The 27740-nt window shown below is 36.7% G+C and overlaps 2 protein-coding genes across 6 annotated transcripts in view; one reads left to right on the top strand and one right to left on the bottom strand.

Moving 5' to 3' along the window:
* The window catches only part of TCF12 (transcription factor 12), a 389433-nt gene that overhangs the window by 246749 nt on the left and 114944 nt on the right, over positions 1–27740 (top strand). For all 5 annotated transcript variants that reach the window (XM_044231896.1, XM_044231897.1, XM_044231898.1 and 2 more), the window contains one exon: positions 22740–22804. In XM_044231896.1, the coding sequence (XP_044087831.1) occupies positions 22740–22804 (65 nt within the window). The remainder of the gene's footprint in view (positions 1–22739; positions 22805–27740) is intronic.
* On the bottom strand, positions 26360–27270 carry LOC122894289 (MICOS complex subunit MIC26-like). Its single transcript, XM_044231904.1, has one exon. It carries the CDS (start codon positions 27230–27232, stop codon positions 26642–26644), a length of 591 nt encoding a protein of 196 aa, XP_044087839.1. The 5' UTR covers positions 27233–27270; the 3' UTR covers positions 26360–26641.

Raw genomic sequence — 27740 nt, 5'->3', positions numbered from 1 at the left:
CCCAGAGCGCTCTGTCCAGAGTTATCTCTTTTCTCCAGTGGCTTACTAGATCTTCAACATACTGACTTCAGCTACTATTAAAAGAAAAACAGTGTAGGGACACGTGAGTGGCTCAGTTGGTTAACTGTATGCCTTTGGCTCAGGTTATGATCCCAGAGTCATGGAATCGAGCCCCTTGTCAGGCTCTCTGTTCAGTGGGGAGTATGCTTCTCCCTCTCCCCCCTGCTCTTGCACGCTCTCTCACTATTTCTCTCTTTCTCAAATAAATGAATAAAATCTTATAAAGAAAAAAAGAAAAGAAAATAGTCTAATTAAAGTCATTCATATTAATATTAGCATGGTCCAGTACAAAGAATCTAGGATTTGGAATCAGGACCTGTATCTTAGCAGTCCGCTTAACCTTCACTAGTTAAGTGACCTTTGGTAATTTAGTTGATCTCAGTGATTTTGAGTCACCCATTTATAAAATGGGAGTGTTAACACTAGCTTATGAGGGCTGTGGTGTCAAAGGGGATAATGTATAGTAAATGTAGGTTGTAGTATGTAAAAAATGTATGTGCTAGATATCATTGATAAATAAGTGATGGATTTAAAATTCTCATAATTACTTGCATTTTGAAAAGTTTTTTTCTTGATCACACAGATTAAACTGTTATTTGGCAGAGTTCTAGTTGTTACTTTAAAAGAAAAGAAAGTCATCTCTGAGAGTGGGAAAACAGAATTGAAGTAGGAGTCACTTATGTTAGCAGGCCAACCTCACTTACTCACAGTTGCTTCCTAAAATTTTTTCTGATTCTCTTCCTCCCTTTGATCCACCTGGTCTCTAGTCAGTCAACCTCTCCTTCCCCAGCTTCTTCCTCTCCCTTCCCGTCCCCCACCTGCCACGGTAGTTAGGGATAGGAGGGGCAAAGACTTTGGAGTGGTGTCTCTCTCAAGCATTAATGTTCATAAGAATCATCTAGGGGTCTTGCTACAATGCAGGTTCTAATTCAGATCATCTGGGATGGGACCTGGGATTCTGATTTTTTGCAAACATAATGCCCAAGCCTTTAGTATGAGCATTATGTTTTGAGTGCAGTTAAAACATGGATGATATTTTTCTTTATGTTTCATTTCTTTCTTTCTTTTTTTTTTTTTTTAAGATTTTATTTATTTGTCAGAGAGAGAGAGGAGAGAGCACAAGCAGGGAGAGTGGCAGGCAGAGGGAGAGGGAGAAGCCGACTCCCCACTGAGTAAGGAGCCCTATGTAGGACTCCACCTGAGGACCCTGGGATCATGACCTGACCCAAAGGCAGATTCTTTTTTTTTTTTTTTTTTAAGATTTTATTTATTTATCTGACAGACAGAGATCACAAGCAGGCAGAGAGGCAGACAGAGAGGAGGAAGCAGGCTCCCTGCTGAGCAGAGAGCAGATCATGTGGGGCTCAATTCCAGGACCCTGGGATTGCGTTGGTGGTATAGTGGTGAGCATAGCTGCCTTCCAGGACCCTGGGATCATGACCCAAGCCAAAGGCAGAGGCCTTTAACCCACTGAGCCACCCAGGCGCCCCATAGATACCTTTTAAAATATTAATTTCCTCCATTTAGTGCAGACTGTTTGCTGAGTAAAGCTTAGCACTCATTAGTTAATCCAAGGTGATAATGCAGATAATCAATATGAGTGTAAAGTGGTTACAGATGAGAACTACTACCAGAAGAAAATGTAACTGATGGTGGTGAGGATTTTATTTTTTTTTCTCATTTTTAAAACTTTGTCAGCTTCTCTTAAAGATTAATCTTAATTAAAGATTATACATGTTAAAGTCACTGATAATGAATAGCCAGTGTATTTTTAATATTTTAACAAATTAGGAGTTTTGTCTTAAGAGAACTGCTAGTTATCAAGTCTTATTTATTGAGATTATACAAAAATTACTCATCTGTACTATAGAACTTTAAAGAAATTAATACTGGATTCAGTCAAGGCAGAAATACCAAAACACAAGGGGGCACTGTTTTACCATAATCTGATTGAATTTAACAGCTTTTTGTTTACTGTGAATGTCCCCAAATTCTGTGTTCTTTGTAGTTACCATGAAAATTTAAACACTATATGTTTCTCTAAAGCTGTAACACTTAAACCAACTAAGCTTTCCGAGTTCACAAATCAGATGTGCTCTTAGCAAAATTCAGAAACTTTTCATCATATTTGGCATGAGTTTGGGAGGACTGGGTGATTTGAAGTTTAGAGATTGTGTAACACATTTAGTTGTTAGTGTTTAGGTCTGTAGTAAGGGGGAAATCACTGTAAAAACAATTCAGTTGCTTTGAAGAAATATAGTGCCTCTGTTATGCAGAAAAGAGTTGGGATAAAGATTGAACTGTTAAAAGCTGCAGCTGCATTTGCCATCAAATACCAAGTTGGTGCTGATGAATGTTTTGTTTTTATTGTCATGGAAACTTGGAGCCAGAGAATGGATATTCTATTCATCTGGGAAAATAGTAGTTCCTTGCATAAAACATAAGGACCTTCCAAAGCAGTTCCTAAAATAGATATATGCTGAATATAATTCAAAAAAAAAAAGTTGAGGAAGTAAACGTGGAATAAATGCAGTCATTTCTGGATCACGTCTGTTCTCAGTGCTAAGAATATAATTATATACAGTTGTTAAGCTATTTGCTGCTAGAAAGTTGAATTCTAGTGAGCATGGTATTTGTTTAACATCAATATTATAGTTACACCATTAAGGAGCTGTCTTTGTACTTCTTCCTTGGTCTTAAGATATTTACTTGGAACTCTAAATTTATATCCTATTAAAGAATTGCTTCTGATCCCTGAATTTTTATTTTCATCCATGCTACTTACCTGTTACAATCTTCTATTCTAAACATTTTAAGGCATTCTGTATTGGGTGCTGGGGGAGCTTTATGCAAAATAAACTTACTGAAACACAAAGATAATTGTAGGGTCTGGGATAGAAAAGAAAATATAAAACATTTTAAAATATGAAGATTTAAGTAAATCATTATACATATTTTTTAAAGTCATGAATAAAAAGGGACATTACAGGAATAAAAAATACAAAGGAATTCTGGTTCGGTTATAGCAAAAGTGGTATAGCAAAATACAAATATGGAAATGATAGTAAATATAAAGTGGTGATACAAATTAAGGTAGAATTTCTAAAGTTTATAAAGGAAAGGGAAAAATTATGAGTTATGATGGTTTTACTAAAGGTTACCCAGCTTAAGTTAAACCATGAAGGGAAATAAGACAAGTTTTTATGACTTCCTAAAAGATGAGAGAGAAAAAAGAATTAGAATGGACTGTTTTATATAGGTTAGTTAGAGAAGGATTCTCTGAGGAAGTAACATTTGAGCAGAGACCTGAATACTCTGACATAAGAACTCTTCATTTGGAGAGGCTAGCAAGCCTGACATCCTTCAGTGGGTTAAACTTGAAATGTTTAAAGAAAATAATAAAATTAAAAGTTGAAGAAAACAACAGTGTTCTAATAGACTTTTAAAGCAACACAGTTAACTAGAACATGTCTAATTTTCTCACATGGGACAGATCCAGGATTAGAACCTAAATCAAAGTTTAGGTGGTGAGGACATAGGACTCTCTCGGAGGAAAAATGGATTGTTTCAAAATAAAGATTATCATTGTGAGTTTTACTGTTATTTAATATTTTTTTGGAATATTTTAATGAAATTACTGGTTTTCATTGAATATACTCTGATGTAGGCAAGAAATAATTCAGGAAAAAAATGTGTCAAAAATACTATAAATGTGATTTAGTTTGCAGAGAAAATTCTCTTAAGCAATGACCTCTAAAAGAATATAGTTTAGTAACAGTAGTTTTCACAAATACTTTTAATGTTATATGTATCTAGAAGAGATATTATAAATGAATGTATGTATGTCTGTGTGTGTATCATGTCATATACATTAGGACCAGCAATTGAAGACTTGTACAATAAAAATAACCTGGTATTGAATTTAGAGAACTAGTCAGAATGCCAAAAGAAAGTAGAGGAGAAACAGCAAACTCGACATTGTATTCCATAACTGAAGTGATGAGAAAGAACTGGAAAATTGCCAGCTTTTTAACCTTTTAGAAATAACAGTGTGTATAGTTAGTGCAGAAGATCATATTCCTAAAGCAGCTTGTTCCAAATTTAAATATGTCAGCAAACTTAGTGGAATTCAAAGTATTTTAGAAATAAAACATCGGAGGTTTCAAATAAGAAACCTCCTTACAATGTCGTGAAAATAAAAATCGTTTAATAAAGTTTTTAGATTTTCCAAGATTCTGTCAAACCCAGTTTCTGTTATGGTAAAGTTTAGCTACACAGGATGTATATAACGTAGGAGACTTGAATATGTGAAGAGAATAACAAATTTGGGATCTTTTTTTTAACTTATCTTCTACCCTATGCATTCTTCCCAGCAGTTTAATAATAGGAAAGTCTGATAATTAATTGGAGTCAAGTTTTGCTGTGTTCTAGCTTTCTAATCTATAAAAATGGGTTTGCTAGAGAAAGACTAGAAGAATATTTTTTCCCCCTTCTTTGTGGGGCCCAAACTGGTGGAAGAATTTTCAAGAGGTGTAAAAAGTTGAGGGATTTCCATAGTAGTCCTGATTAAACCATTAGTTCTCAGACATTGGGCAATAGGAGGTACATGAAAGAAGGGAAATAAAGGAGGTGAATTGCACAATTCTCCAAATTGATACCAGGCCACAGGAAGGGGAGAGTGGAAATCAACAGAATCCAACAGTCTTACTGGGTTGAGGAGATAAAGAACAGAATTCAGAGAAGCCAAGGTGAGTCAAATTTGCAAGCAAAAAGGAGAGAATGTAGAGAAAGAGCTCAAGATCTGTCGAGGAGTTTCTTCAGGTCCTTGACTAAATACTGATTTATATATGCTTGAGAGGAAACTTAATTTTAGACTGGGAATCACTAGAAAGGAAAATGCTGAACAGTTCCTGAAACCTCACACAAAGCTAGGAATAGTTCTCCTTCCAGCCAGTGAAAGTGGAAAGATCATAAATGGCATTGTGTAGAATCCACAGAAGGATATTGTGTTGGTGAGGCTACTTTAACTCTGGGCTGAAGACTTTTCTGGACCTGCCTTAACAAAGCTTAAAGAATACCCTGGAAGAGGATCAAACTTGATTCCTAGTAACTTAACCGCTAACCAGAAAAAAGTCCAGCTTTCTTTAAAGGAATGCAACAAAATCTAGCTCCCGACAAATGTGAACTTCAAATGTCAACTTACTAAACATAAAAAAAAGGCAGGAAACTATATTCTATAACTGAGAGTAAAATTGATCAGTAGAAACAATAGAGCAGGAAATTACAGAGATAATGGAATTAGCCAACAAAGGTATTAAAATATTTGTTATAAATATACTCTATAGCTCAGAAATGTAGAGGAAAATAAGAAAGTACAAATTGGAATTAGTAGAGATGAAAAAAATACAATACCTGAAATGAAAAATACACTGGATTGGATTAACAGAAGATTATTCACCATAGAAGATCAGTAGATCAGTGATTTTGCAGAATTGGAAACACACTATCCTAAATGAAGATCACAGGACATCTAGCTTCTACTTAGGGTGTGGAGAGCTGCAAAAATACCATTTCCACAGTTAGTGATGAGAAAAAAAGAAAAAGTCTGAAAGCTACACAATTCTTTTTTGAACCCATCAGAAAACTGAAATTGCAAGGCAGTCATGTGACCTGAATTCCAAGGAGAAGTGAGACATATGAACTGTATTACATATGGCAGACCATGGGAGAATAAGTGTCATACCAGTCACAACACAAGCAGGTAAGAAGAATTACTTAAAATTTTGAAGTTAATTGGAAGGCCAGTTTTAGACCAGTAGCATATCAGTTTGAAAGAGCTAGGGGAAGCTAACAAAAGAATAGTTCAAAAGGGATTTCACACTCATGTTGAACTTTTCCCCCCTAGACCTGCACTAAGTATTCACAAGGATTTGGGGGTAGAACAGGAGACTAAAGAGAATGCCTGTTGATGTTGCAGGCATGCAGTTGCTGATCAGCTGTCACTGTGGAAACAGCAGTAAAGCATGCCAACATCCCTTGACCCTAGGAACTGAAAGACCTAGGTGAGGCAGCAAAGCCTCTTGCCCAAAGGACACAAACTGACACTCTGATTAGGGGAGGAGAGGAAACTCATTTTAGACTTAAGATCTTAATACTGATACCAAATGCAGGTCTCCTCTCAGTCAGAGGTGAAAATTCCAACCCAAGGTCATCGAGATGTAGAGTTGAGTTTCACTCTTATAGGGAGGAGGGATAAGGTATAAGAAAGTGACAGCAAAAAAAATAAAGAAGAAGAAGAAGAAAGAAAGTGACAGCAGTCTACCACTGGGGAAGGGGCAGAAGCATGGGTAAATACCCACTCTGGGGCACAAGTTTATAGGGTGGTTGAAAGCAGGAGGATGAACTACTGATACTAATAAAAGTCCTCTGCACCCCAACCATATGCTAAGCACTAGGCAAAAGCAGCCAATCATTAAACGGAGCTGAGGCCTCTGGTGAACTGAAGGTAACCACAGTGACAATTACACTCAGCTAGATTCCTGATTAGTTTGAATCATTTTTCCACACCAAAGGCCTTATACAAGAGGAGGAATGCTCATTTCCAGGCCTGAACAGTCTCTACTCTTCTACACACAGTAGTCTTGCCTTCAATCAAAATTACGAGATTTGTCCATGTGCAAGGGGATGAAAGGTCAAGCATCAAAATGATCAACAGGACAAGACTGAAAGACTCCCATTAGAAGTATCAGACAAGGATTTTAAAGTAACTCTGATTAACACATTGAAGGATCTAGTGAAAAAGTTGGATAAAAAACACAAATAGATGGGGAAATTTTTAGGAGATAAATGGAAGTAATACATTTAATTGAAATGGGGCACCTGGGTGGCTCAGTGAGTTGAGCCTCTGCCTTCAGCTCAGGTCATAATCTCAGGGTCCTCAGCAGGGAGCCTGCTTCCCCCTCTGTCTGCTTGCCTCTCTGCCTATTTGTGACCTCTGTCTCTGTCAAATAAATAAATAAAATCTTAAAAAAGAAAAAAAAAGAAATGCTAGAATTGAAAGACATTAGAGATAAACAATTCCTTTGGGATCATCAGTAGATAAGATAGTTGCAGAAGAAATCAGTAAATTTAAGTATAGGGCACTATAAACCAACTGAAACACAGTTGGTTTATAGTGATAAAAGTTATGGGATAATGTCATATGGTCTAATATATGTGTGATTAAAATCTCAGATATAGAGGGAAAGAGAAAAATTAATAGATTGAAGAGTTTAATAACAAAATAAATACACTTGACTAGACTTACATTTTCAAACTGCTGAAAACCAACAATTAAGAGAAAATCTTCTATATAGATAGCAGTAAAAATAAATGATAACAGACATCTCTTTTAAAACTTCGCAAGGGGCACCTGAGTGGCTCAGTCTGTTAAGTATCTGCCTTTGACTCAGGTCATGATCCCAGGGTCCTGGTATCATCTGTGCATCAGGGTCCCTGCTCATCGGAGACACGGCTTCTCCCTCTCCCCCTCTCTTGCCTCTCCCCTTCCCCTGCTTATGTGTGCTCTCTCACTCTCTCTGTATATAAAATAATTAAATAAAATCTTTTTTTAAAAAATTAAAACTTTGCAAGCAAAGAGGCACCTGGCTGGCTCAGTTAGAAGAACATGCAACTCTTCTTCTTGGGGATCATGAGTTCATGATGTAGAGATTATTAAAAATAAAACAACAAAAAACAGCAACAACAAAAAACTGTCAACCCACAATTATATATTCATTGAAAATGTTTTTTTTTTTAAATGAGGGCAAAGTAAAGACTTTTTCAGATACACAGAAAGCTGAGAGAACATCCCCAGCAGACTTGACAGTACAGTAACTATTTTTTTTAATACAGTAACAATTAAATAGGACTCTTTAGGCAGAGGGAATGTGACACTAGACAGAAACTTGGATCTACATCAGGACTCGGCAGATTTTTTTCTGTAAAGGCCCAGAAGCTTTTTAAGTCAGATAATCCCTGTCACAACTAGTCATCTCCACCATTATAGCCCCAAAGCAGCCATAGATGAGACATAAACAAGTGAGTATGCTTGTGTTTCAGTAAAACTTGATTTACAAAAAGAACAGACCAGCTTTGGTTCATGGGTCATAGTATGCCAACTGCTCATCTATAAAAAGAAATGAGAACTTCAGATAACGTAAAAATGAAAGTATAAAAGATACATTATCTCACCTTTTAAAAAGATTTTTATTTATTTGAGAGAGAACATGCAGGAGAGAGAGCACGGGGTGGGGGCGGGCAGAGGGAGAGGGAGAAGCAGAGGAGAAGCAGACTCCCCACTGGGCAGGTAGCCCTGCGTGGGACTTGATCCCAGACCCCGAGATCATGCCTGAGGTGAAGGCAGACGCTTAACCAACTGAGCCACGCAGGCACCCCATGTTTTTCATTTTTAATTACACTTTAAAATAATGAAAATTATAAGCAAAAATAGTAACACTTTATGTGAGGTACCTAAATAAAAAAAAGTAAAATATGTGATGACATTAACTCAAAGGATGGAGGGAGAATATTTGAAGTATACTGTTGAAATATTATTACACTATTATATAATTACTTAAAGGTAGATCCTATTAATTAAAGATAAATTTTGTAAATTGAGAGCAAACTGGCAAATTGAGGCCAGTAGGAGAGATGAAATGGAATACTCAATCCAAAAGCAGTCTGAAAAAGAAATAAAGAACAAATGAGACAAATAGAAAACATCTAACAAATGGTAGATCCAACCATATCTATAATTACACTAAATATAAACAGTTAAAATGAAGCACGCAGAGACTTAAAAAAAAATAGCCTTTTACCTTTTATTCTTATAGATTCTTCCCCAAATGAAAAGATTTACTGTCTTTTTATTTTTTTAAAGATGTTACTTTTAGGAGAGCTTGGGTGGCTCAGTCAGTTAAGTGTGTATACCTTTGACTCAGGTCGTGTCACGATCCCAAGGACCTGAGATCAGTCCCTACATTGGGCTCCCTGCTCAACAGGGAGTCGTCTTCTTCCTCTCACACCCCCCCCAACTCATGCTTGACTCTCTGTCTCTCTCTGAAATAAATAAAATCTTTTAAAAAAATAAGATTTTATTTTTTAAGTACTCTCTACACACAATGTAGGGCTCAAACTCACAACCCCGAGATCAAGAGTTATGCTCTCCACTGACTAAGCCTGCCAGGCACCCCCAGAGATGAAAACATTTAAACAGTGAACACCAACTCCCCTTTTCCAGTTCATGCATGCTTTCTTGGCTAAATCTTTCTCTTTATTTGAATTGTGAACAGAAACTTGTTTGTGGCTAAGTGTACAGTTAGTGCTAGAGACAGACCAACTCCTTAATGCCAAGGGAAGAGTGAGGCCATCAACCTTTAATGAAATTTAATGAAATGAAAGTCATAAAGAATTCTAAAACCTTTGAGAGTATCCAAAAGTTTCCTTTAAATTATTTCCCTGGAATCTACTTTCTTTTTTTCCTCTATTTAAGCCCTTTTCAAACACTGATATTCAAGATACACATATGGATTTTCTGGTCAGTATATTTCATTTAAGGGGCGCCTGGATGCCTTTGTTGGCTAAGCGTCTGCCTTCGCCTCAGGTCATGATCTTGGGGGTCCTGGGATCAAGCCCTGTATTGGGCTCCCTGTTCACCAGGGAGTCTGCTTCTCCCTTCCCTCTCCCTCCTTCTGCCCCTGCTCCCTGCTTGGTCTCTGTCTTAAATGAAATCTTTATATATATATATTTTCATTTAAAAGTAATAACTAATATCTAATTAGACCTTTTGTTTTTCATTTTTTCTAAGCGTTTTATATGTCAGTACATTTTATCCTCCAAAAACCAGTGAGATGAAACTTAGTTTCCCATTCCACATTTGAGGCAACTAAGGGACAGTGAAGTCAGGTAAAAATCTTAGTAAGAAGCAGAGTGGGAATTTAAACCGGGTTTGTGTACATCCAGAGTCTCTGTTCATAATCATTTCTGCATGCCTCCTCCCTAATTTTATTATTGCAAATATTTTTCTTTTCCTCTTTTATTCTTTGGTTTCTTCCTTCATTCCTCCCTTCCACAAATATTTTACACATATATGCTGTGATTTAAATTGATTTGTATAGCATTTATAATGAGTTAGTATATAAAAAATTATTTTGAGTTATGCCCAACTCACAAATGAATTTTGGATTACAACCCATTGAGCACTCAAGGCTAGCCTTTACCTATTTTTCAAATTGCAAAGGTAGGATGGCAGTAAATTGCATGCAATACTGGAAGCCATACAATGAAAACTAAATGTGTCATATTTTATCCCCAGAGTACCTATTATGTAGCAAGAACCTTATTTAAGTCTTAGAACACAGAGGGGATTTAAGACTCTCTTTGGGCTTTCTCCATCTGTTTCAACAAAATAAAATAGTCTCCTTTCAATTGCTCTATGTCTGTATATTTTCTGTGGTTTACAAAGTATGCTTAACTTTCTGCATTATATAGGTAGAAGGTGTTGAGCGGCAGTGAGAAATGTTATTAACAGAGATTTTCTTAATATGAATAGGATAAAGTCTTGGCAACTAAGTAGACTGACTTTAATTTGCCATATTCAACATATATTTAATATCTCAAAATGTATTAAATGAATGTATGATGAAATGCTTATACACTTCATTTTTATGACTGCACATCATTATTCCTAAAGTCCATGTATATTTTAAAGTTTTTTTTTTATTACAGTTAGTTAACACACAGTGTAATACTAGTTTGTGGTGTACAGTATATTGATTCAAAACCTGCATACATCACCCGGTGCTCATCACAACGAGTGCACTTTTTCAACCCCATTACCTGTTTCACCCATCCCTTACCACCTCACTTTGGATAACCATCAGTTTGTTCTCAGTTTCTTGGTTTGCCTCTATTTCCCCCTTTGCTCATTTGTTTTGTTTCTTAAATTCCACATATGAGTGAAATCATATGGTATTTGCCTTCCTCTGGCTGACTTACTTCGCTTAGCATAATATACTCTAGCTCCATCCACGTTGTTGGAAAATGGCAAGATTTCATTCTTTTTGATAGCTGAGTAATATTTCTGTGTGTATGTGTGTGTGTGTGTGTGTGTGTGTGTACACACCATATCTTTATCCATTCATCAGTCAGTGGACACTTGGGCCATTTCCGTAATTTGGCTATTGTAGATAATGTTGTTATAAACATTGGGGTGCACGTGTCCCTTTGAATTAGTATTTTTGTATTTGGGTAAATACCTAGTAATGAGAGGTCCTGGGATCAAACCCCGTGTCATGCTCCCTGCTCAGCAGAGAGCCTGCTTCTCTTTCTCCCTCTGCCTGCCACTCTGCCTACTTGTGCTCTCTCTGTCAAATAAATAAATAAATAAAATTTTTTTTTTAAAAAAACAACAACTGGGGTGCCTGGGTGGCTCAGTGGGTTAAGCCGCTGCCTTCGGCTCAGGTCGGGATCTCAGGGTCCTGGGATCGAGCCCCGCATTGGGTTCTCTGCTCAGCAGGGAGCCTGCTTCCTCCTCTCTCTCTCTGCCTGCCTCTCTGCCTACTCATGATCTCTCTCTGTCAAATAAATAAATAAAATCTTTTAAAAAAAAACAAAAAACAACCTAGCAATACAGTTGCTGGATTGTAGGGACATTCTGTTTTTAACTTTTTGAGGAGCTTCCATACTGTTTTCCAGAAGGGCTGTACCAGTTTGCCTTCCCACCAAGAGTGCAAAAAGTTCCCCTTTCACCACATCCTCACCAGCACCCGTTGTTTTTGTGTTGTTGATTTTAGCCATTCTGCAAAAAGTCCTTATATTTGTTTGCTGTTTTTCTTCCTCTTACTGTTGATGGTGCCCACATTTATATTCTGTCAGAAGCAGGGTGCTTAATTAATAGCAAAAATAGATAGGGATGTCAGTTTCATGAGATATTAAGACAGAAAGAGATCTCTCAATCTAAATTTGCTCTACCCAGTCCCATTCCCCAGGTGAAGAAACTGAGGCCTTAGGAGGTTTAACAACTTACCTGTTTCACACAGCTACTTCATAGCAGAGACAGGAATAGACTTTTCTGACTCTTCATTCCCATGCTTGTTTCATTTCACTACCCTGTTTCTGACATAATTTCATTTCACTTACCCATGTTTCTGACATAATTGGTGAATGGTAGCAGCTCCATTGATTAGTTCCTTTCTTTCTATTCCAGTTCTTGCTGTCAAGGGAAACTAGCTAATTAACAATCATTTGTTATCCACTATTTTGGAGCACAGTTTTCTTATATTGTCTCTGTCTCCATGTGGCTGTATGCCATAGATAGAGGCTTAGAGTAGAATCTGTCCCTGGCATGCAAACAAAACAAGTCTAAAATTCCAGACCAGTGTCCCCTGAACAAGTGGCATCTGCCTTCTGGTCCCCAAGTGCCATACAAACAGACTCAGACATTGACCTTGCCTAGTAAAGTCATGATGTAAATTAAACAGACAAAATACAAAAAGTTGTGAGAAAAATCACAGGAATTAACAATAATGAGCTTAATGTGCTCTCTATCATTACATGATGCAAGAAATTTCAGAAAGAAGCATCTATACAAGGATTTGGTGGAAATAGTATGCCAGAAGGTAGGGTGTGATTACCAAGACACTTTGAAAATATGCTCCCCTCTCTTCCCACAGCCAGATTATTTGTTGATAACGACTTTTACTTGATTTTCTTTTTCTCTTTATTTTGGGGCAAAGGGAATAAACTACGATTAAGGTGTTGAAGACTGGCTTAGTTTATTTTAGTCCCTAGAAAGTTGTAAAACAGCAACTGAATAATTTCAAATTCTTTTTTATTTAAGAATGGAATAAACATTAAGATACAAAAGTTATTTGATTATTTTTAGAGAATATGTATTCACCATATTTTATCCTGAAATGCAGCCAAAGATGAAGAGATAATTCCTAGTTCTATAATCTTTTGGCTTGTTATAAAAATGAAATGTCTTTATTTCTAAGTTCTAAACAACATGTGGTTAGTGAAGTATGGAGACATTAAGTGAGAAAACACTTAAATTCTGAACCTAAGGAAAAGCAACAATGCAATAAGTATGTAAATATGTGTTCAGGGACAATTTAGAAAATGCAGTTACTAACTAAAATGTCTCAGAGAAGCAGAGTTTAGATTTTGAGCTACCTGTAATGAATACCTTGTTGTATTTTTATATGTGGCAAAATTGAGCCATAAAATGGCCCAGAAAGTTTTAATAAATGAAATTGATCAAAATCTTATTCTACTCTGTTCATTCATTCCTAATTTCTACCTGCCTACCCACCACAACCCCTCATTTTCAATTCTGCATTTTAATGTTCTCCCTGGGCATTCTAATGGCTGAAAGGCAAAGAAACTGTTTTGTATAAACCTTCTAATCCTTGTCTATGTGTTCATATTTAATGTGTGAATCTGATTTTAGGGGGGGATTGGAGAGCCTGAGGAAAAATAGCTGGATTGGTGAATGTTTGCAACCTGGACTACTTCATCTCAGGTTTTAGTCTCAAGTCATTTCTGAAGCCTGTTCAAATTACCCAGGTCTGACTGTGTGCTCTTATCAAGGATAATGAGATACTTTATAGCAATTCTGCAGGAATTATTGATTAGGAAGTTGCTTACAGTTCTGATGCCTGTCACAGGAAGTTGGTGCAGGGTTTGGACGGAGTAAGTGATGAGATAAAGTTTGGGTTAGAAAAGTGATTACAACTGGGAACTTGCTAATCACTGACCTCTATAGGGATCCTCTGGTTTATCACTAATCTCACGCACACTTGGCACTTTCCTGTGCTGCTGCCTCATCATTCATAGCTGTGTGAGTAATTTGGCATGGAGTGAACAAGAGGAGGGCATAGAGAGTCCAGCAGCTGTGCTTGTTGGCACTAGATATTTAAATATCTTCAATGTAGCCAGCAGCGTGCTTGGCACAAATGTTAGCCAATAATACTTAAACAAATTGTTGTGAAGAAAATAGGCAGGCATTTATGTTAAAACCCTCTCTCTCTTTTCTTTTCTTTAGAAATATGTTAGTTTGAGATCCTTGCTAGATTTTTTTGTGTGTAAGATTGATCAGATCGCTATGAAAATGAAGTCAGTAATACTAATAGTTAACATTGGCCTGGGTTCTTTCAGACAAGAATTTCTAAGTACTTTATAAGCATTAATTAAACTGTGCAGACCTGTGTGAAGTACATGCTACTGAGTTGATTTTCCTAAAAGAGTGAGTGGGAGCATTGATGTTAAGTGACTTGTAGCTTGCCTAGTTCACTCAGTGGAAAGAAACAGGAGCCAAGAAGATTAATCCAGTAATCAGAATCCAGGGTCTCTGCTCTGTTACATACCAAATGGCATTACAGATTTCCCCACTTTGTAGGATAGTGTGTTCCTGTGTTTTTCCAAGTAGTTAGTGTGATTGAAATTGTATGAAACTTGTGGTAGTGTTCATCCACAAAAAAAAGAGGAAAAGATTCTCCATGAGCCAGAGATGGTAGGTGAATAATGATTTTGCAAAGATACATAAGGGGGAGGAAGACAGTCTGCTCAGGGGCGCCTGGGTGGCTCAGTGGGTTAAGCCGCTGCCTTCGGCTCAGGTCATGATCTCAGGGTCCTGGGATCGAGTCCCGCATCGGGCTCTCTGCTCAGCAGGGAGCCTGCTTCCCCCTCTCTCTCTCTGCCTGCCTCTCTGCCTACTTGTGATTTCTCTCTGTCAAATAAATAAATAAAATCTTAAAAAAAAAAAAAAATTTAAAACTGTGATCTTACTTAGATTTGTGCCCAAATATTTAGATTGGCCTGTATAGGGATCTCATATTGTTCCTCTGAAAACTGTATCTGGAAAAGTTCTCATGATTTATATGTATCAGAGTATTTGAGTTTGAAACATAGTAATGTTGATCTAGGTAACATTTTTGAAACATCCAAGGATTCTTTTTCTAGGTTAAGTCTTTATCTTTCAAGAAAAACCAGTCTAATGCTTCACTTAAAATATAACACATGGGGTTTTTTATGTAATAGATGATGAATTTGAATTTATGAATGCAGTTCTTTATGCCTTACAAAAATGAACATTGAAACAATACTGGCTTTCATACAAATAGGGGAACTATTTGTTCTAATTTGTGCTCTTACTCATGAAGTCAATAGTTATTTTACCTATTCATTAAAATTACTAAACTTAAGTTAGTTGTAAATTTTCAGGTGTTCACTAGACCGCTGCAGAAATAAATGCTGAGCCATCTGTATCTTCCATAATAGCTCTGTGTCTGGCCATTTCCTCATGAAAACGTTATTTTGAGTTGGTAGGAAAAGAGCACATACAGCCAGGAGATTATTATGGGGCATGTTTCTATAGCCAGTAGATTCAGATCTACAGGAGATCTTGCAGTTTTATTGTCATATCTCATACCTGTTATCAGCTTCCTCCAGTCACTCCTTGCTATTAACAGGATTTCTAGTAGGGAGAAGCATACAAGTGGCAGTGGAACCAGCACTGTAAATAAAGCATCTTTCACAGTGCCTTACACATAATTACTTGTCAACAAGTGCTAGTTCCTGTCACCTTGCTCACAGCAGTCTCGAGTGAAGGAGAGTAGAAGAGTTCTAGATCGCTGTGAACTATAAGGAGGGTTCAGCAAAGTAGCCTGGGAACCAGAGCTAGTCAGCATAGGAGCCGGAGTTGGTCAACATAGGAATGCCATGTCTCCTGGGAGGAAGTGTGGTTTAGTTTCCCCCATGCACTCTATCCAAGTGTGTTAGATGCAAGTGGGCCTCAGTGCAGAGGCAGTAATTTCAGAGCATAGTAGCTGGAGACCTCCATCACTTATATTCCTGAAGGAAGAGCTTTGCAAGATGGGTTTTCATGGCTTAGCAATTAAATATGTTAAATTGTTTTTTTAAAGATATACAAAAACAAATCCCTGTTTGGCTCCCAGCCTCTCAGGATGCTTTTCTGCCCCCTCTGATCTTGTCCAACTTACTCATTTTATAGATTAGGAAACTGAGACCCAGAAAAACAAGATCAGAATAGATACTTTTCTAATAGTCACTTGAAGCAAGAGAAACAGCAACATGTGCCCTTTGCGAGAAATGAAAAGAATAGCAGTACTTATGAGTAAAACCAGCATAACTGACCATGTTCTTGATCTAGAACCGGTCTTTGGAAGTTGGGTTTTGCTGCCAATCATTTTGGAGATGGTTTGTCATCCATTTCTCTCTGCAGCAGGAATAGATAGTGTCATATCATTTGATTGGTAGAGGCTGCTGAGAGGGCTGAATAGACAGAACTTCCTATACTGTATTTGGGCTCCAACAGATGTGTACATGTATGATCTTAATATGGGAACTGTGTCTTAAACCTCCACTGGAAAACAGTACAATATGGTATGCCATTGAGAATTTGGGGTCAGCAGTGGAACAGACTAGAGAACCAAGATATGAATCTTCAACTCTATGGTCAAATAATCTTCGACAAAGCAGGAAAAAATATACAGTGGAAAAAAGACAGTCTCTTCAATAAATGGTGCTGGGAAAATTGGACAGCTATATGTAGAAGAATGAAATTCAACTCTTCTCTTACATTATATGCAAAGATAAACTCAAAATGGATAAAAGACCTCAATGTGAGGCAGGAATCCATCAGAGTCATAGAGTAGACCATAGGCAGTAACCTCTTCGATATCAGCCACAGCAACTTCTTTCAAGATACGTCTCCAAAGGCAAAGGAAACAAAATGAAAATTAATTTTTGGGACTTCATCAAGATCAAAAGCTTCTGCACAGCAAAGAAAACTTTAGTCAACAAAACAAAGAGGCAACCCGCGGAATGGGAGAAGATATTCGCAAATAATAGTACAGACAAAAGGCTGGTATCCAGGATCTATAAAGAACTCCTCAAACTCAACACACACAAAACAGATAATCATGTCAAAAAGTGGCCAGAAGACATGAACGAACACTTCTCCAATGAAGACATACAAATGGCTAACAGGGAGATTCATTTCAAAACCACATTTAGATACCACCTTAAACCAGTTAGAATGGCCAAAATTAACAAGACAGTAAACAATGTGTGTTGGAGAGGATGTGGAGAAAGGGGAACCCTCTTACACTGTTGGTGGGAATGCAAGTTGGTATAGCCACTTTGGAAAACAGTATGGAGTTTCCTTAAGAAATTAAAAATAGAGCTTCCCTATGACCCTGCAATTGCACTACTGGGTATTTGCCCCAAAGATACAGACATAGTGAAAAGAAGGGCCATCTGTACCCCAATGTTCATAGCAGCAATGGCCACGGTCTCCAAACTGTGGAAAGAACCAAGATGCCCTTCAATGGACGAATGGATAAGGAAGACGTGGTCCATATACACTATGGAGTATTATGCCTCCATCAGAAAGGATGAATACCCAACTTTTATAGTAACATGGATGGGACTGGAAGAGATTATGCTGAGTGAAATAAGTCAAGCAGAGAGAGTCAATTATCACATGGTTTCACTTACTTGTGGAGCATAAGAAATAACACGGAGGACATGGGGAGATGGAGAGAAGAAGTGAGTTGGGGGAAATGGGAGGGGGAGACGAACCATGAGACACTATGGACTCTGAAAAACAATCTGAGGGTTTTAAAGGGGTGGGAGTTGGGAGGTTGGGTGAGCCTGGTGGTAGGTATTATGGAGGGCACATATTGCATGGAACACTGGCTATGGTATATAAACAATGAATTCTGGTACACTGGGAAGAAATTACAAAACTAAAAAAATTAATAAAAAAATTTTTTTTAAAGAATTTGGGATCAGATAGCCCTGCATTCTGGTTCTCTGGGCTACTTACTGGTTCTGTGACCTTGGGCAAGTTATTTCTCCTCGTTAGTGAAAAGGGGGCTTAATAGTACCTGCCTCAGTGAACGGGAAGTTTAAAGCTACTGTTAGAATTCATCTGGATTATTTTAGTAGTGTTCAAATTCATTTGGGTTATTTCAGTAGTTTAGTAGTCTTCTAATAGCTTCTGCACTTGTTCTTCTATAATTTATTCTTCACAAGCAGTCATGATGATACTTTTTAACCAACTGAGCCACCCAGGCGTCCCATGATGATACTTTTTAGATGTAGAGCATCTTTTCAGTAAATAATACTAAGTCAATTGGGTATCTCTGGAAAAACATTTGAAACAGTACACACAACAAAAAAAAGGAGGGGCAAGTTAGCAAATATAAAAATGAAGAATTTCTGTTTATCAAAAGACACAATTAAGAGAGTGAAAAGACAATCTACAGAAAATATTTACATGGAGACAATAAAAGCTCTTATATCAAAAATACATAAAGAACTCCAACAAATCAACAAGTAAATGACAACCCAAGAGTAAAAAAAGTGAACAATATACTTGAATGGCCATTTCATTGTACAATATTCAACTGTCCAATAAACATGAACCCACAGTGATTTACTAGTAGAAACTTGGTTGTGAAAATGTCTGTTAAGTCTCCCACTGCATTAATAATTAAGTCCACAACAAAAGAGCTAATTGTTCCACAAATATCCTTACTAATTAGAATACCAGGAATACCATATAATTTTCTGCACAGGTTTTATTTTACTCTTGGAAATTCTGTTTTCTGAGCATTCTTTCTCATAGCAAGGTATAAGAATGCATCTCTTTTTTTATCCTTTGTTGCTCAATCTCTTCACTAGGACCTGACAGTGTAATCTAGATTCCATCCTAGCATGATAGTTTTGCAAGTGTTAAAACATACAGACTACACTTCTCCCAGATCCTCTCCTCTCTAGGCTAACATCTTGATTCTTTTAGTTGATCTGGTATCTAAATTCCTCACCATTCAAGGGAAGTTACATACCTGTTTAGCAGTTACTCAACCATGTTCATTTGACATATATTAACATTATCTATATATAGCATTCATTTATAATACTTAGCAGAAAACCATAATACACTAACCAAAGTTGTTAGTTGTCAGACACCTGAAATAAAATAGGCTTAGAGATTCATTTTAATTCATGAAAATAGTTCTTTTAAAAAGTAATTTGAAAGAATAAAAGATGTCTTCTAAATATCAGACTGAGTATATACATTATTATATTTAAAGAGTAACCAGATTTCTAAGTCCCTCAGAAATAATTAGCTCTTAATAAATGAAAGGTGAAATGAAAATGTATTCACATTTCAAAATCTAATTTGAATAGGTTAAGTATCATTTTATTTTATTTTTTTTTCCAATTTATTTATTTTCAGAAAAACAGTATTCATTATTTTTTCACCACACCCAGTGCTCCATGCAAGCTGTGCCCTCTATAATACCCACCACCTGGTACCCCAACCTCCCACCCCCCTGCCACTTCAGACCCCTCAGACTGTTTTTCAGAGTCCATAGTCTCTCATGGTTCATCTCCCCTTCCAATTTACCCAAAAGCACATACCCTCCCCAATGTCCATAACCTTCCCCCCTTCTCCCAACCCCCCCTGGCCGGAAGTTAAGTATCATTTTAAAAACAAGCTATCAACTTCCCATTTCAGAAGAAACTTTTTCTGTAATGTTTTTAGCTTATGTTAAATTAGTTTTTGTTTTCTCTGTTTGAATATCCTTGTGAAAGGAAGAAGTCTAGGAATTTTAATAGGCACAGGAAAGTATATTTAAAAACTTATGTTTTCTTTCTTTTTTTTTTTTTTAAGATTTTATGTATTTGATAGAGAGAGAGATCACAAGTAGGCAGAGAGGCAGACAGAGAGCTCTCTGCTGAGCAGAGAGCCCAATGCAGGGCTCAATCCCAGGACCCTGAGATCATGACCTGAGCCGAAGGCAGAGTCGTAACCCACTGATTCACCCAGGTGCCCCAAAACTTACATTTTCTTAAATAACAAGTAGTGTCCATACATATAATTAAAATTGAATTTGAAAGCTGTACTTTATTAAAAAGAGAGCTAATATTGATTTCTTACTTTGTTCCCTTTTCTGCCTGAACAATTGAAAAAAGAAATGTTTCTTACTCTGGTATAGTTGAGTGAAAATAAAACAGACCGTAACTTGTTGTTTAACTTTAAGTCTTCATTAGTTGTTTAATGTTTCAGGAAGAGGAATTTGCAAGATAGAAAGGGCCTAAGTATTTCAGCCAATAGTAAGTTCATGGTATATTGTGATGAAAAACCAATACTCTCTTTTTTTTTTTTTTTAGATTTTATTTATTTATTTGACAGAGAAAGATTACAAGTAGGCAGAGAGGCAGGCAGAGAGAGAGAGGAGGAAGCAGGCTCCCTGCTGAGCAGAGAGCCCGATGCGGGACTCGATCCCAGGACCCCGAGATCATGACCTGAGCCGAAGGTAGTGGCTTAACCCACTGAGCCACCCAGGCGCCCCAATATACTCTTTTTTTAACTCTATAGTGTTTGTTTAGAATGTCAGTATAATTAAGATATTTTCTTAAAATTGAAGACACGTTAAGGGCGCCTGGGTGACTCAGTTAAGCATCCAACTTTTGGTCTCAGGTCAGATCTAGCTCCAAGAGAAGGGTTGAGTCCAAAATCCCCATAGATCATCTTGACTCTTACAAGCAGTCTTACTTGAAAGATATATATCCTTAGAGTTAGGTTTTTTTGCTTTTTATTCTATACGTATATGTTGCAAATTAAAGCTCTTTAAGTAGAACATACTGCTTTATGGTGAGACAGTGAGGCAAATAGACCACATTAATTAACCCTTTCTCATTAATCTGCATTTTTGTGTGTTGGCATTACTTCCCCTGAAATATGTGCTCCATCACTAATAGCCAGTAAGTGCTTTTTAAGACATGTGCTACAATGTCTTAATGGGCTTTGAAATTATACCTTGAATTATTACAGTATTTTCTAATAACTAGCTTTGTTATTACAAGGATTATTTTGTATATCTAAGGAGTCACTACGTGCCAAATTTAGAGCAGCAAGATTTTGTATCAGTTAGCCACTGTGGCATGTAGATAGCAATGAAAATAATCAAATATTAGTTCCTGTGTCTCCCAAGTTTTTTTAAATTTTATGCACTGTATCAGTAGATAATTTTGAGCATCCCATTTATATGGGGAGTTTTAAAAATCAATAAACTATACATTTTTATATAATTATAAGCCTAATATCTCAATGTGTAATATACAAGTGTGAGGGGAAGTTCATATAGCCTCAATAGTTTTAAATATTTTGGATAACTTGTCAGATTTAATGATATTTTTACTGTTTTTAACCTCAGAATGGAGAAAAAGAATTAGCTCTGCCATTGTCATTGTTTTTCTGTGTCTCCATCTTTGTTATTAACATCAAACTGTGATGTTTACAGAAATCTTTTTGAGCAACATGTCTGTTAGAGACTGTTTAGTTAAAATCAATATAATATTTGTAAATTTACTGAACAATATGTTGAAAAGCAAGTAAGCAAGAACTGCTGTTGGTATCAGCACTGTGGGACATCTACTTTCCCTCCAGAACTGGCCCATACCGTTTCTGACATTTAACCATCCAATTTTGAAACTGCAGATACAGTCCCAAAAGGAATTCTTACACATTTCTGGGAATGTAAATTGACATGATGACTTCAGAGAATAATAAGGCAATACTTAGAAAGTTGAAAGTATGCATCCTTTAATCCAGCAGTTCCACTTCTCTGTGTCTTTTCTAGAGAAAGTCTTATGTGTATGTATAATACATGTGCGAGGATACATGTTTTACCATTCTTCATGAAACAAAAAAACTAGGAGCCATCTATTTCTCGGGAAGGGAATAGAGAAACTGTGGGGTTTTTTCTATAACGGGACATTTTATAGCAGTAAATATGAATGAACTAGGTGCTTATTATCAATATGTATCTCAAAAGCATATTACATAGAAATCACATTTCAAAAGGGGTGGATTACTATATAATCCCATCTGTTTAAATGTATTAAACACAAACAGTAATGTATATTGTTTGGGTGCATGAATTGCCTGGGTGGCTCAGTGGGTTAAGCCGCTGCCTCCGGCTCAGGTCATGATCTCAGGGTCCTGGGATCGAGTCCCGCGTCGGGCTCTCTGCTCGGCGGGGGGCCTGCTTCCTCCTCTCTCTCTGCCTGCCTCTCCGACTACTTGTTATTTCTGTCAAATAAATAAATAAAATCTTTAAAAAAAAAAAAAAGTTTCAAAATAAACATGGGAATCATATATACTAACCTTTCGCTAATGGTTATCCTGAGGTCTGGGGTGAGAATTGAGCTTTTTATTTCCGAGAGAGAGAGGAGAAGGAGATATCTTCAGTCTGAAGCAAATAAGGGAAAATATTCTCCCTACAGAGTAGATCGTACTGTTGACTATAGAATAGACTAGATGTCTATTCTTTTCCATTCTTTTGAATATTTTTTCAGCGTTTCAGCGGAAAGTATTTAATAAAATACATGCTATTCAGTGAAAGTGTCAGGATTTGTTAAACTGACTAGAATGCTAGTAAGTTTGTAAAATTTTAATTATTGGATTTTATCTTCTTGTTTCTAATTTGTTCTCTGTACTTCCAAATCATAATGTAATTACTAACAATGGTCTAGTGGTTGAATTGATTGTCAATAAATGAGGACTTTTGTATACAGATATTTTCTTTGTTTTATAGGAAAAACGTCAGAGAGAGGCTCATTTTCCCTGTACAGCAGAGACACCGGATTACCAGGCTGTCAGGTAAGTTTAATAAATACAAAAATGAGGTCATTTTTAATACATAAATAAAAGCTTTGATAGAAGAGGTAGGAATTTATCCAATTTCAGCATTATCTGTGCCTTTAATGTGTAACTTAATGTGGTAAGATTTTAGTAACTAAAGATATTTTCTTCTCCCTCTTTTAAAATGATTTCTCTTCCCCAATTCACCATTGTCTTTCTGTAGAAGCAACAATTACCTTCCTATCCCTTTCCAAAATTCTTATATCCTTTCTGAAAATGATTTTTGCATATTTCCTCATAAGATCAGAGCTGCTAATATATTACATGAAGAACATATGATTGCTCTGTGTACCTTTACTATCCTGTAATGTTAAACTTACTAATGTTCTAAGTGTTTTCATTTCTGTCCTACACCCTAACCAATTCTTTAGGCTTTCAAAAGTCTCTTTGACTTGGAAATGTTGTTTCAGTTTTTCCATAATCCTTAGCATGTAGTATTTTTACTGATGGCCATCTTTTCTGCTTATTTCCCCATATCTTTAGAGAGAATCCTGAACACTCAGTTCACCTCTAGATTTCCATCAGAACCAAGCCAAAAAGAAGAGGAGGGCAGAATATATGAAATTTGTTTTCTGCTGTCTATATGCTTTTCATGAGGTCTGCCCTAATTTTAGATTCTCATTCTAACAGTACTACTACACTTAATATATATCCTGTAATATTAAAATTATCCTGTAAAAACAGAAGACCTAGGTTCAAATCCCATCTTTACAAGTTACTGGCCAATGGTCCTAAGACAAGCCATTTAACCTTCAATCCCATCTCTGCATTGATTTCCTCATTTGAAAAATAGAATTAGCAGTTTTGTTTCATCCTACTTTATAGGTCTATGAATACCTATAAAGTTATATATAATGAAGGTTAAATTCCATGTACTCCCGGAAGCATTTTACAAAATAAATCCATATTTAATTTTTTTTCCATTCATATAACCTACAAAACAAAAGCTATTTTGTGTTCTGGGGGATGTTTTTTGTATTGTTGGTTCAAGTCGTTACATTCCCAGTTTTATCAGGAAAGGTCATTATTTTATTCCATGAAGTGTCCTGTATTGAATCTCTTGGAGTTCTCACTTGGCTTTAGGAAATGAGAGACTATCCTTGGCACAACCCCATCACAGGCCAGTAGCTCACAACTCTAGTGGTTCTTTCATCTTATTCTCTCCATCCTTTGTACATAGATTGGGAAGTGTTGTACGTGGACAGTGCATGCATGTAAGAGCGCACATGGATAAATGCTGGAGCACCATGCTGTCTTGATGATGACAGCTTTGTAGTAAAGCTTGAAGTCCGGAATTGTGATGCCACCAACTTTGGCTTTGTTTTTCAATATCCCTTTGGCTATTCGAGGTCTTTTCTGGTTCCATATAAATTTTAAAATTATTTGTTCCATTTCTTTGAAAAAGATGGATGGTACTTTGATAGGAATTGCATTAAATGTGTAGATTGCTTTAGGTAGCATAGACATTTTCACAATATTTATTCTTCCAATCCAGGAGCATGGAACATTTTTCCATTTCTTTGTGTCTTCCTCAATTTCTTTCATGAGTACTTTATAGTTTTCTGAGTATAGATTCTTAGCCTCTTTGGTTAGGTTTATTCCTAGGTATCTTATGGTTTGGGGTGCAATTGTAAATGGGATTGACTCCTTAATTTCTCTTTCTTCTGTCTTGTTGTTGGTGTAGAGAAATGCAACTGATTTATGTGCATTGATCTTATATCCTGACACTTTACTGAATTCCTGTATAAGTTCTAGCAGTTTTGGAGTGGAGTCTTTTGGGTTTTCCACATAGAGTATCATATCATCTGCAAAGAGTGATAGTTTGACTTCTTCTTTGCTGATTTGGATGCCTTTAATTTCCTTTTGTTGTCTGATTGCTGAGGCTAGGACTTCTAGTACTATGTTGAATAGCAGTGGTGATAATGGACATCCCTGCCGTGTTCCTGACCTTAGTGGAAAAGCTTTCAGTTTTTCTCCATTGAGAATGATATTTGCAGTGGGTTTTTCATAGATGGCTTTGATGATATTGAGGTATGTGCCCTCTATCCCTACACTTTGAAGGGTTTTGATCAGGAAGGGATGCTGTACTTTGTCAAATGCTTTTTCAGCATCTATTGAGAGTATCATGCTGGAGCAGAGGATGAGTTGAAACAGTGCCCAGTAGTGGTATTATAATAGGGTGACTTGCAGTGATTTTTTTTGGTATGTTAAATCATCCTTGCATTCCTGCGATAAACTTCACAGAAGCCATTTTGAATCCTTAATATTTTTAAGAGACCAAAAGATTTGAGAGCCACCGTTCTAATGCTAATACTATTGCTAAATTTGAGGGGGAAGCGGTTGTAAACTCTTAGAAAATACAGCTGCATCTAATATATCAGCTAATGCTTATATTAATGAGTTTCCACTTAACATTTTTTTTTTGTTAATTGAAATTTTTATTGAGATTTTATAGATTCATATGCAGTTCTAAGAAATCATATATAGAGAGATCCCTTGTACAATTGCCTCAATTTCCCCCAATCATATTATTTTACAAAACTACAGGGTATTATACACTCATTTGTGTGTTCCACTTAACATTTTTTATACTCCCTTGGCAAAAGTATTACTATTTAGTTAGGATTAGTGCTAAGCTCTATTTATATAATTCTCAAGTTTTGAGAAGATAAATCTTAACAGTTTTTCCAAAGATTAGTATGTGTTTATACCAGATTTAATTCCTTTCTTCTCAGGACTTTTGTTTTTTTTAATCCAGTATAATTAACATACAGTGTTATATTAATTTGAGATGTACAATACTAGTTTTAATTCTCATACACAGAAAACATTTTTTTTAAACCTAGGTACAAAGCACTATAATAACAGTTGCACCCATTTACTGAGAACTGAGCCAGGCATTGAATTAAACATGATCACATTTAATCCCTTTAACAATACCCATTTTTCAGATTGGAAATGGATGCTCTCCAGAGGTATTAAGTAATTTGCTCAAGAGCATGCATCTAGCAAGTGGTAAACTTTCTAAACACAGGGTTGATACTTTTAACTATGGTATAACTATATTGCAGCATAACAGTATCAGGTTCCAGGGCTGTCCCCTTTCATTTTAATTTGTTTGGACGAGGAGGGACCTGGGAATTTATATTTTAAACAAGTGCCCCAGGTGATGCTAATTCACATGTGTTGGGGATTATGCTTTGAAAAACCCAGTTCTTCTGTATATGCCAAATATAAGCATCTATGGAGTATAAAAAAGGAAGAAACCGTAAGATCACTGTTCAACAATTGTTTATAACATTTTGGAGAGACCAGGTAGGCCTGTGGAAAGGAGAAACAATGTTACCGGGATGTATGAAATGTAAAATAACAGTATTGTTATTGCAAGAAATGTAAAGGTATTCAAATGAGGGAAAGATTTATTTGTAAAGTATTCACAGAACCAGTGCATGAGCCCCAAAGAGGAAGCCCAAAATTCAGCACAGAGGAGAGGTTTTGTTTTTTTTTTTTTTAAATTTGGAATTTTAATTATGTACATAAATAGCAACATGAGAACGAGTTCTAAGGCTAGACATTCTCTCTAGGTGAAAGGATTTCCGATTAGTCCACTTGTAGTATGGTATCACCCAAGATAACAAAGAAGCCTAGCATAGTTTATCCTGAAGAAGAAAGCCAATTTACTACATTCGGTACTGACTTCTCTGCCATTTTTCTGTAGAAATATTGGTTTACTGCATGGAGTTTCCAATGTTTACCTATAACTGATTAAAATGGGCAGAGCATGCAGCATTCTATTTATTTCCAGGTGAATTCTTCACATTTCCTGGCTTTTGAAAGTTCTCCTTCCACAAATCTTCTATGACTATGTTTCCTCGTAAACCCGTCATATAATTTCTCCCCACTGACCTGGACAAATACGATGGCTTGTTGTGGGTAATAAAGAGAGGCAGCAAGTCCCATGAATCCAGGCGGATATACCAGCTTCTTTATTTTTGAGCCTCTAGCCAAAAGAAGTCCAACAATGCCAGCAAAACCGATAACACCAAGTCTTGGGAAAAATCCAGGAGGTGCATTTTGGAGATAGTCATAGCTGCCTAACCCCCATTGAACCAAGCTCTGCATCTTGGGCTTAGTTTGGGAGTACGTTTCCTGACACCAACTTGTATACGGCTCGCAATAATGTCGGAGATGTGAAATGCTTTCCTCAAGTGGGGTCCTTGGCTCTTCCACATATTTAGACTGACCCTCGGGAACGGAGTAGAGTGAAAGCTCATTAACCTTCACAGAAGCTTTGTGAGATGAGTCCTTTTTAGGTGACGCATAGACTTTGAAGGTGAGCAGACTCAGGCTGGTGGGCCCCACAGCCCTCTGAATTACCTTGAACATGCTGCTGGCAGAGGTGGCTCCGGCGGGGTGACCCCGGCCTCGGCCCAGAGGAGAGGTTTTATGGCAACAAACACAGATGGCATCAGTGAAGATAGGAAGGCTCTTAAAACAAGTAAAAGAATTCCTCACTGTGAAAGGAACAATGGCCTTGCTATTTATTATTGTTACTTAGTTCTCACTGTGCTGCAGTTACTAGACAAAATAATGGATGGCACCAGCTGATTTGAGACCTAAATAGTAAACTCAGGATATTCAAGAGTTAAAAAAGACGTATAACTCCTATTCAAAGAAAAACCTGTATTCCAAACAGTATTTGTTATCAGGGGTCAGAGAAAACAATACACTAAAACATCAAATTGGCTGCCATTTTGTCTTACGTGTTCACAAGTGACATAAAAATCTTAACCACACAATGATAGTAGAAGGAAATGTAAACAGTGACTGCAAAATTCTATCAAAACACCACTTTGAAACCATTTCTCTTCAACATAATTCCCAAAGGAACATT

Source organism: Neovison vison, chromosome 13, assembly GCF_020171115.1.
Source record: "Neovison vison isolate M4711 chromosome 13, ASM_NN_V1, whole genome shotgun sequence".
NCBI lineage: Eukaryota > Metazoa > Chordata > Mammalia > Carnivora > Mustelidae > Neogale > Neogale vison.
Note: the sequence above shows the minus strand (reverse complement) of the source record. Positions and strands in the feature narration are given on the sequence as shown.